Raw genomic sequence first — 10,983 nt, 5'->3', positions numbered from 1 at the left:
TAATCAGATCCAACTCTGCTTTCCTTTTCAAGAGCAAACAAGGATAGATAGGTGTTGCCACCTAGTTATATTGAATGATTGGCTGAGCATTAAAGAGTTTTCAGGAGAAAGAATAGGCTATAAAATGCTTAAGATTCAATCTGCAACAGATCTATTTGATCATGTGGGAGTGCAAAGGCAGCTGATTTAAAGTGCTGGTGATTGGTGCTACATTCATACTCTACATCCTTCAAAGTGCCATACCTGAAGTGCTCCACAGCCTACTAATAATTAAGCTGCACTGTGTATTTTACAAGACACAGAAGTAGCCAATATGACACAATAGTTGATACAATATCAACTACTAATATCAATGCGTGGCCTACTGCATTTATAAATCCTAATCTTGTAATTCAGAAATTTCCCCTATTTTTCCACCAAAAAAAAGCAAATTTACTCTTTTTGATAAAATATTTTGTACTCATAGACAAACGCAAACAAAACATTTGCAGTTTCTGAACAGTTTTGCAAAATACTGTATGTAATCTTACAGAAATAGAAGATATAAACTAACTTGATTTTAAGTGTGCCAGCATCCCACAACCAAAAACATATTGTGCCATCTGCACCGGTTGAAGACAAGTATCGCTTTGAGCCACTGCACAAGGGAGAAAACTGCAAACCAAAAAAAAAAACCTGTTAGGTAATTCTTTGATTTATAGTAAGCAAGGAAATGAGTAATCAAGTGATTTGGAATATACTAAAATGTCATTACTACCACTTCTATAGAAAAGTAGTTAGAACCAAATGCAATGCTCTGTCAGAAAATGCTGCAATAGTTCTCTCTCCCATGTATAGTATTTTTTTTATGTATGATCATACATACACTTTGCCTTATATTATTTTTTTCCCAATAATGAAAACAAGTAATTCAATTATAAACTTGCCTAGACAATGCATTTAGCTCCAAGATCAACTTCAGACCAACAATCAAGTAAGCAATACCCCAATCAAGAAACTGCCAAAGAGCCATCAGTAATCAGCTGAACCAAAGAATCCGTAAGACCGCCTCCACCCACAGAGACAGGCAAGACACCAGAATGTAAACTGATAGCAAACAGCACAGATGATGTTACCTAGTTAGGGTAATGAAACGTCGGCAAGAAAACAAGCAAGCTCAGAGAGCACCTAGGACCCCACAATGCATTTATCTTTCTATATCAAAGACATGCTTGCCTTATTAAAATACATAGTTAATTACAGTACTATACATGAAAAAGCATAAACTGTTTTACTTCCTTATTGGTCCTTTTGCTTCCAAAATTTTAAAGCTTAGTCATCTATTTTACCTGTAGAGATGTTATAGATGCACTGTGTCCTTGTAGAACAGCCAAAGGAGCACATGTTCGAAGACACCACACTCTGATCATCTTCAGTGTCGAGGGACTTCGTTAGTACCATAAGAGTATTAATTGTCGGTACAGACTATAAAGGCGACGTACGGGAGAATTTCATCGTTCGTTGGCAGGTAGTAGACAACGGGTCTAAAAGTGTTCTGTTAGTAGTCTTGGGATATTTGTCTAATTAGTAGTTTTACATAACTATTCCAATCGAGCGATACTCTAGGAGGGATGGATCCAAGGAATCCTTTAGATAAGAAAAGAAAAATTACTTGAAATGTATACTGTATAATTTTAAACTCCACAATATACTAGACTCCTTTCTCTTGCTTTTGAACACACAGATAAAGATCTGCTGCTATCAATAGTGCTTTGCTTACAGTTCTTTGAACCTAAGTACTTTAAATGCCTTGAAGTGTTATGATTTTCTTAAATCTAGTTACATGGAAGTAAAAGAAAAAGCTATTTATATAAAGCTGGCCGGCCTCAATACAGCTATTACATATATGCTAAAAACTAAGGAAAAGCAACAACATTAATTCCAAATACTGCGCTAATTGTCAGAAGCTCTGTCCAAGAAGGACTGGAAATAATTTTCCCTGTTATGTTAAGGCAAAGCTTTCCCATCACTATTATTTATACATTCTTAACAGATAAGTAGAAAGCAACTCAGCAAAGAGTAACAAATGTCTTTTCAGACTGTACATTTTTATTCTAACTTTCACTGGAAAGCACTACTATGCCCAATAGCAGTTCCTTTCAGTGTTATGTTCATTCTTTATTGAAAATGTTGCTTACCTATCTTAATGAAACTGGGTAAAAATTAAAATAAAATCATTTCAAACATTCCTCTCATTTACTGCAGAGGAAAATGCTGGCAGGAAGCCTCTTCAGCTGCTACTATAAACCCCATCATTTACTTCAACCATCCAAGGCAAATGATTCAAGCTTATTATGCCTCCCTCCAGACAAGTAAGAGAAAGGAAGTAGTAGTCTTAGTTAAGGAAAATAAAGGAGACCCACGGGATGCATTGAGTTTCAGAACATATTGTTTGTAAGTTCAAATTGTCAATAAAAATATTGTAATTTCTGTATTTCTAATCCTCCTATCTCATGTGCAGAGCAAATCAAAACTGCTCTGGATTTTTTTCCCCCAGAAAGCAAATAACAAGTTTCTCATGTCTGCTATTAACAGAAACCCTTTCAGAGAAAGTCATCACAGTTTGTCCCAGTTCAGTATGAATTAACAGCAATTTATTATTTATTTTAATTATAAAATTTTTATCCTTTCTTCCTTCTATAAGCACCCAAGGTTTATAATTATATACAAAATGGAGCACAATTAAAATCAGTATTGTTAAAATCAATTAATGGTTTGGATATGGCTTGTCCTGCCAAACTAGCTTCTATCCTATCTTTAATAAACATTGCCCAGAGGCAGACAGATTCTTTTACCTGCTCTATCTTTTTGTCACATATTCACTCTAATTTTTCCTCACACACACACAATTACCTTTGTCTTTGATACATTAATTACCAAATCCATATAGTTTGCTGCATTGTATAATCTAATTAAAATTCATTGTAAATCATTCAAGTTCATAGCCAAGAACACAGCTTTACCTGCATAGAAATGTGGACATATGCTGATATTCCTAACCAATGTTGCTTCCAATGTCACCGAAAGTATTTTTATACAACTGTCCATCAATTAATTAAATAACCAACAGAATATCATACATATACCTTTATCTAATTACCTGCACAATCCTGTATTATCTTCATACTACTTTGTATGTTAACATTTTTATTACCCTGCCTATATCTGGCAGCCTTAACATTTTAAATCATTTTTCTTTTCATATATTTTTTTCTCAGATGTCAACAAATACACTGTAATTCCCATTAAACTCCCTAAACTACCACTTCTAACATTTCCTCAACTTTATTTTCATCCCAAATTTTATCCCTTTTATTAAAGAGGCACAGTGGCTCAGTGACTTAATGACCCTGCAGATGGTCTCTACTCTAGTGGTTAGGGTCCTAGCATTGTGTGGCGGGGTGAGCTCCCATCACTTGCCTCAGCTTCTGTCCACCTAACAATTTGAAAGTATGTTCTATGCAAGTAGATAAATAGGAGCCACTTTGGTGGAGAGACAAGCTGATGCTCCATGCAGGCAGGCAGATTCCTGCTGGCTCTGAATCTTCCCAGTTGTTGCGCCCATTTGCGAGGCAGCTCCAGGGAAGGAGAGGGGCTTGGTTGACCCCGCAGGAAGAGCCACTCTCATCTTTCTTTCTGGTGCAAAATCAGCTTGCCCTCTGTGGCACACCTTGGGAAGCTCGCAAGCGTTTCCTACAAGAGAGCTGGTAATTTGGCAGCCAAACTATTACATTAGCTAGGTCAGGAGACCACAATAGCATGTGGTCTCCTAGCTAATAATAATAATCCCTTTTATTTTTAATTCCTTTCATTCGGAGAGAGGTTCCTTTTTTAGCTCCTGGAACAATTTATTTTTTTTTTCATCAAATTTTCTTTCTGCTTATTTTAACCTTACCTGTTCCTGGCTTTCTTTGAGTAGATTAGTTGCTAATACATTTTTTTCTTTTAAAAAATGCCCTTTATCCTTATTTTTTATAGCATTCTCTTCTTTTTCCTCATCCACAACTTTTTTTTTACTAAGCATTCTTTCTTATACTTCCACACACATGTATGGCATTCAAAATAATTCTTTCAAAGCAACTTCCACATCCTCCTTTCTTTTATATCCACTTTTCACACATTCTGTTAGGAGATTTATATATCTTCTAATGCTGTTGGACAAAGGATTCAAACTTTCTCTTCCTGTAGTCATTCTTCTTTCACTCTGGGGTGTTTTTTTCCTTCCCATACTTACCCCCCCCCGGCCCCAAGATGCATGTTTCAAACTGCCAAATTATGGTCTGTTCAAAATTCAGAACTTTTCTTCAATCTTTCATTATTTATTTATTTATTTATTTATTTATTTATTTATTTATTTATTAAATTTATATACCACCCTATCTCCCTTGCGGGACTCAGGGCGGTGAACAGGCGATACTAAAAACCACGATAATAAATAGTTTGTTTTAAAATCGAATTAAATAACAGGCCTGTTCTAAAAACACACCCGTAAACCCCCCCCCCACTGAAACATAATCAAACTACGCCAGGCCGGCCGCACGGAATAGATGGGCCTTCAGGGCTCGGCGAAAAGGGCGCAGGTCCGCAACTGTACGTAGGTCAGGGGGTAGGTCATTCCAGAGGGCAGGAGCTGCCACAGAGAAGGCTCTCCCCCTGGGGGTCGCCAGCCGGCATTGTCTGGCCGACGGCACTCTAAGGAGGCCCTCTCTGTGGGAGCCTTATGAAAGATCAAATCAGCCTTTCTTATTATTATTCTTTTTCATGAACAAACCTAACATCATCCTCTATGTTCATTATTGGATCTCTGGACAGCCCAATCACTTTTTCCTCTACTCTTTCACCTTATTCCATGACATCCATTCATATCCATTAGTCATAATTTTTTTCTTCTGGATCATATTCATTCAGAAAGTTGCACAGTTTTTACCAAAACTAATCCCAGTTCTTCCATTGTCATTATTTGCAATATATGTACTTTCCATCAACTTATGGCTTCCTATTTTCATAGAGAGCTATAACTAGATGATACCAATTCATATTCTCTTATGTCTATTTCAACCGTTTTGTTCTTAAGTCTAACCTTCCTTACATTTGTTTCAATTCTACTAATTCACATCAATTATATTCTCCATCTTTCTGTTGGTTTCTCAAACACACCTATTTTTCTTTCACTTTATTTGTTAATTTGTACTCATCACTCTTTACTCCTCTTCCATTGCAAAACTATGTTTTAAAATAGTTTCATGAATCTGCACTTACTGTGAATATCCGTCTGCCAGTCCGATCAAACGTTACACAATATACCGAAGACAAATGTCCCAGGATTCGCTTATGCATTTTCATATGCTGATACACAGCAGTTGGAATAAGATGTTCCAGTCTGTATTTTCCATTAAGCTTTCTTGAAAAGAGAGTTTCAGCTATAAAAAAATTGATATATTTAGATATATGTTCAGAAAGATATCTGTTAAGCAATATCAAGAAAGATTTAAGCCGTTATTCATATACATAATGCATGTAATTAAAATATATTTGTATTATGTCAGAATATAACAAATACATAGGTACATACTGTGTTTTCCCCAAAATAAGACCCAGTCATATTTTGTCTCAAAAAGAGGCACTAGGTCTTATTTTCGGGAGATGTCCTACCATAGGAACACTGCAACCAGGCCTCCCACGCCCCGAAACCTGTCGCGCCGCTGCCTGACTTCTTCAGCGGCTGCTTGCCACCATTTGTAGCTGGATGCCATGTGGCACATTGCGCCAGCACCAATGGTTGTAGCAGGAGGCTGCATAGTGCTTCATGCTGGTGCCGCCAGTCGCGGGAGGCGGCTGCGCGGCACTTCGGGCCATTTGCAGGAGGCTGCATGGTGCTTTGGGTCGTTGCCACCGTTCACGGCAGGAGGCTACGCGGCATTTTGGGCCATTTGCAGAAGGCCACATGGTGCTTTGGGCCATCATCGCCAGTCACAGGATGCCACACAGTGGCCTGCTGCGACCACTGGCAACGGCCCGAAGCACCTTGCAGCCTCCAGCAAATGGCCTGAAGCACCACACGGCGTTCTGCCGCGAGTAGAGGCAATGGCCCAAAGCACCATGTGGCCTCCTGCCGTGAGGAGCAATGGCCTGAAGCGCTGCAAGGAGTCCTGCCGTGATGAGTGGCAATGGCCCGAAGTGCTGCATGGCATCCTGCCGTGAGGAACGGCAAAGGCCCAAAGCACTGCACCGAGTCCTGCCGCAACCGGCGGCCATGGCCCAAAGCACCATACAGCCTCCTGCCGCGAGGAGCTGCAACGGCACGAAGAACCACGCAGCATGACAGGTTTCAGGGCATGGGAGGCCTGCCTGCTGCGGTCCTATCAGTAAGGTAAGCAGGTGCAGTGTGCGTGGGGTAGCTCCACCACCTTCCAGCTCGATTTTTAGACATGCGCCTCGCCCCAAATCTAGGGCTTATTTTCGGGGTAGGGCTTATTTTCGGGAAAACACAGTACCACTTCATAGGTCTCAACAATAATGGAAACACACAGAAAAGTTATTGCACTTTGAAAAAATCATACACATCTGACCAATATATTTCACCTTAGAGTGAAAGATCCTCAGTTATTAGCAGCCCAATTAGAATCGTAACTTAAGGGCTACCTATATGGCACTTTGATTTGTTAAGGATTTAGTGATTATTACCACTACTCCTACTACTTATGATGCCATTCTAATTACTATAACTCATTGTTTTAAAGACTTTGGTCAATGGAGATAAAAATGTTTTTTATTTATATACTTGCATGCCATGTACAACCAAAACTCCTTGTTTAATAAACAAGCACATGTGAGTTATTCAGCCCTACCTTAAGCATCCCTGATTAAAGCACCAAAAAGCAATGTTTTATATTACATCTAAGCTCTGTACTGAGATCATAATCTAATTTTTCTGATGCCTTGTGTAATTTTGCTTCTTTGAACATATTTAACATAATCCTGGGATAAAACAAATGAAGCTATTTCCTCCTGCTTTTTTAATTACTAATGCAAAGTTAGAAACAAATATCAAATACTGCCATCTGCTAGTTCATATTATATTTTAAATCATGAATCCCAAGTTACTTTATAGTGATATATTATTACAGTTTCTTCTACATGATCAATGATATTTATATCAACAATAGTGCATAATTAATAGCAAATCAAAATATTTTATTTATTATATAAGCTTTAATGTCACTCAATTTATTCTGGATTCTGTTGTCAGCAGCAAAGCATCATAATCCTATCTTGTTGATACCTTATCAGGACAAACAGCAAAATCAAACCTTTTTTATTTACCAAATAAAAACTACCAAAACCTGAAAAATCAAGCATTTCATGGTTTTAAGCAAGGAATAGCTATTTGAAGACAATCTATTCTGATAATTTCATGAAAGTTATTCTCTAAAATGGTTGCAGACATTTATTATTTTGTTTCTTCAGTAGAAATAAGCAGCATGTCTTTGACATATCCCATTTGCAAATGATCTTTTACATTTCCACTTTTCCAAACAGCAGCATCACAATTAACAATTAACATATTTGATTTCATAACCATAATGTATTCTGTACACATTCCATACTGGCATACAATATAAGCTGTTGCTATGTGTTATAAAAAAAGCCAACACATTGTAGGCTGCATTAACAGAGAGATAGAATCAAGATCACGTGAAGTGTTAATACCACTTTACAATGCCTTGGTAAGGCCACACTTGGAATACTGCATCCAGTTTTGGTCGCCATGATGTAAAAAAGATGTTGAGACTCTAGAAAGAGTACAGAGAAGAGCAACAAAGATGATTAGGGGACTGGAGGCTAAACTATATGAAGAATGATTGCTGGAATTGGATATGTCTAGTTTAATGAAGAGAAGGACGAGGGGTGACATAGTAGCAGTGTTCCAATATCTCAGGGGCTGCCACAAAGAAGAGGGGGCCAACCAATTCTTGAAAGCACCTGAAGGCAGGACAAGAAGCAACAGATGGAAACTAATCAAGGAGAGAATCAACCTAGAACTAAGGAGAAATTTCCTGACAGTTGGAACAATTAACAATTTTCCTCCAGCCATTGTGGGTGCTCCAATTCTGGAGCTTTTTAAGAAGAGATTAGACAACCATTTGTCTGAAATGTTATAGAGTTTTCTGCTTAAGCAGGGGTTTGGACTAGAAGTCCTCCAAAGTCCCTTCAAACTCTGTTATTCTGTTTCTAAAAAAAATCTTAAAACATTTTTGTTCAGCCTAAAAATTGATTAAAATAGAATAGCTCCAATGACATATTTATATTAAGAAATTTAAAGAAGCCACATTCCGGATTTCAACTCCCTATGAGACAGAGGGGGGGAGGGGAAGAGAGAGGGAGGGAGGGAGAATGAGAGTTATTGTATGCTGTCTAATCATTTCAGATAGGCTTCCAAATACATTCAGAAATATCCTGTCATTTCTAGTTGCTTAAGACTGTTTCTTAAAATCTAAAATCAGATTTAATATACACATTTTTTTAAAGAAACCTACACAGGAGAAGCTACCTGCCAAAAACTATTGCCACAGTTACAGTGTTACATTGCCAATATTAGCTATTACAATTATGTAATAACATTCTTACCTATACTTGGAGGACTGCCATAATTTATTGGTGACTCTGGAGGCCTCCCACAATGCAATGCAGCAAGAGCAGACCCCTTCCACACAACATGTTTGCAACCTATTTAAATATAAAAAACAAATGTAAGCATATAAACATAGAATGAAAAAGCTGATCAAGCCATTATTTTTTTTTTGCATACTCATACTTTTATTTGTGCGGAGCAAAGACTGTCTTCCAGCTCCTAATAGTGTTTGAACTCCTGGGACACTTTGAGGAATTTCTTGCTCTAGAAGAGGTCCAAGTCGATGGCATATTTGCAGGAGATGATCAGGTGCCAAGTGTCTATAGTATTTTACCTGTTAATAAACCAAAAAATATTGGTNGTCACAGCTCCCTGAAGCAATCATGGTATTCTCATAATTAACAGCCATGTCTGATATTTCCGCTGCATGCCCTCTTAAAGTAGCAAGCAACCGTCCATCATCTGTTGCCCAGATTTTCACAAGACAATCATCAGAACCCTATAAACAGATTAATCATCAAAATGTATTGATAAGGTTAGCTCGCTATGAGATCCTCCCTCGGATCCAAGGAATCCTTTAGATAAGAAAAGAAAAATTACTTGAAATGTATACTGTATAATTTTAAACTCCACAATATACTAGACTCCTTTCTCTTGCTTTTGAACACACAGATAAAGATCTGCTGCTATCAATAGTGCTTTGCTTACAGTTCTTTGAACCTAAGTACTTTAAATGCCTTGAAGTGTTATGATTTTCTTAAATCTAGTTACATGGAAGTAAAAGAAAAAGCTATTTATATAAAGCTGACCGGCCTCAATACAGCTATTACATATATGCTAAAAACTAAGGAAAAGCAACAACATTAATTCCAAATACTGCGCTAATTGTCAGAAGCTCTGTCCAAGAAGGACTGGAAATAATTTTCCCTGTTATGTTAAGGCAAAGCTTTCCCATCACTATTATTTATACATTCTTAACAGATAAGTAGAAAGCAACTCAGCAAAGAATAACAAATGTCTTTTCAGACTGTACATTTTTATTCTAACTTTCACTGGAAAGCACTACTATGCCCAATAGCAGTTCCTTTCAGTGTTATGTTCATTCTTTATTGAAAATGTTGCTTACCTATCTTAATGATACTGGGTAAAAATTAAAATAAAATCATTTCAAACATTCCTCTCATTTACTGCAGAGGAAAATGCTGGCAGGAAGCCTCTTCAGCTGCTACTATAAACCCCATCATTTACTTCAACCATCCAAGGCAAATGATTCAAGCTTATTATGTCTCCCTCCAGACAAGTAAGAGAAAGGAAGTAGTAGTCTTAGTTAAGGAAAATAAAGGAGACCCACGGGATGCATTGAGTTTCAGAACATATTGTTTGTAAATTCAAATTGTCAATAAAAATATTGTAATTTCTGTATTTCTAATCCTCCTATCTCATTTGCAGAGCAAATCAAAACTGCTCTGGATTTTTTTCCCCCAGAAAGCAAATAACAAGTTTCTCATGTCTGCTATTAACAGAAACCCTTTCAGAGAAAGTCATCACAGTTTGTCCCAATTCAGTATGAATTAACAGCAATTTATTATTTATTTTAATTATAAAATTTTTATCCTTTCTTCCTTCTATAAGCACCCAAGGTTTATAATTATATACAAAATGGAGCACAATTAAAATCAGTATTGTTAAAATCAATTAATGGTTTGGATATGGCTTGTCCTGCCAAACTAGCTTCTATCCTATCTTTAATAAACATTGCCCAGAGGCAGACAGATTCTTTTACCTGCTCTATCTTTTTGTCACATATTCACTCTAATTTTTCCTCACACACAAACAATTACCTTTGTCTTTGATACATTAATTACCAAATCCATATAGTTTGCTGCATTGTATAATCTAATTAAAATTCATTGTAAATCATTCAAGTTCATAGCCAAGAACACAGCTTTACCTGCATAGAAATGTGGACATATGCTGATATTCCTAACCAATGTTGCTTCCAATGTCACCGAAAGTATTTTTATACAACTGTCCATCAATTAATTAAATAACCAACAGAATATCATACATATACCTTTATCTAATTACCTGCACAATCCTGTATTATCTTCATACCAGCCATGTCTGGGGGTAGCGAGGGAGCAAAGGTGGGGGGAGAGGGTAGGGGAGTGAAGGAGGAGGGAAGAATCAGTACGGTCAGTGGGAGAGGCAGATATGGCGGGAGCAGAGGACCATATCAGGTTAGGGGAGCACGCACACGCTATTTACAAGCTTGTGAGCGCTCCGGTCCTCAGGTCTCCACTCGGTTCCCG

General features: G+C 37.5%; 1 protein-coding gene across 1 annotated transcript in view; it reads right to left on the bottom strand.

The window, feature by feature from the left end:
- PHIP (pleckstrin homology domain interacting protein) overlaps nt 1-10,983 on the bottom strand; it is a 75,347-nt gene that overhangs the window by 56,693 nt on the left and 7,671 nt on the right. The window contains exons 3-5 of the mRNA XM_015821736.1: nt 9,033-9,170; nt 1,329-1,412; nt 554-654 (exon numbers count right to left, since the gene is read on the bottom strand). Of these exons, the coding sequence (XP_015677222.1) occupies nt 554-654; nt 1,329-1,412; nt 9,033-9,170 (323 nt within the window). The remainder of the gene's footprint in view (nt 1-553; nt 655-1,328; nt 1,413-9,032; nt 9,171-10,983) is intronic.

Source organism: Protobothrops mucrosquamatus, unplaced genomic scaffold, assembly GCF_001527695.2.
Source record: "Protobothrops mucrosquamatus isolate PMUCROS unplaced genomic scaffold, P.Mucros_1.0 scaffold1394, whole genome shotgun sequence".
NCBI lineage: Eukaryota > Metazoa > Chordata > Lepidosauria > Squamata > Viperidae > Protobothrops > Protobothrops mucrosquamatus.
Note: the sequence above shows the minus strand (reverse complement) of the source record. Positions and strands in the feature narration are given on the sequence as shown.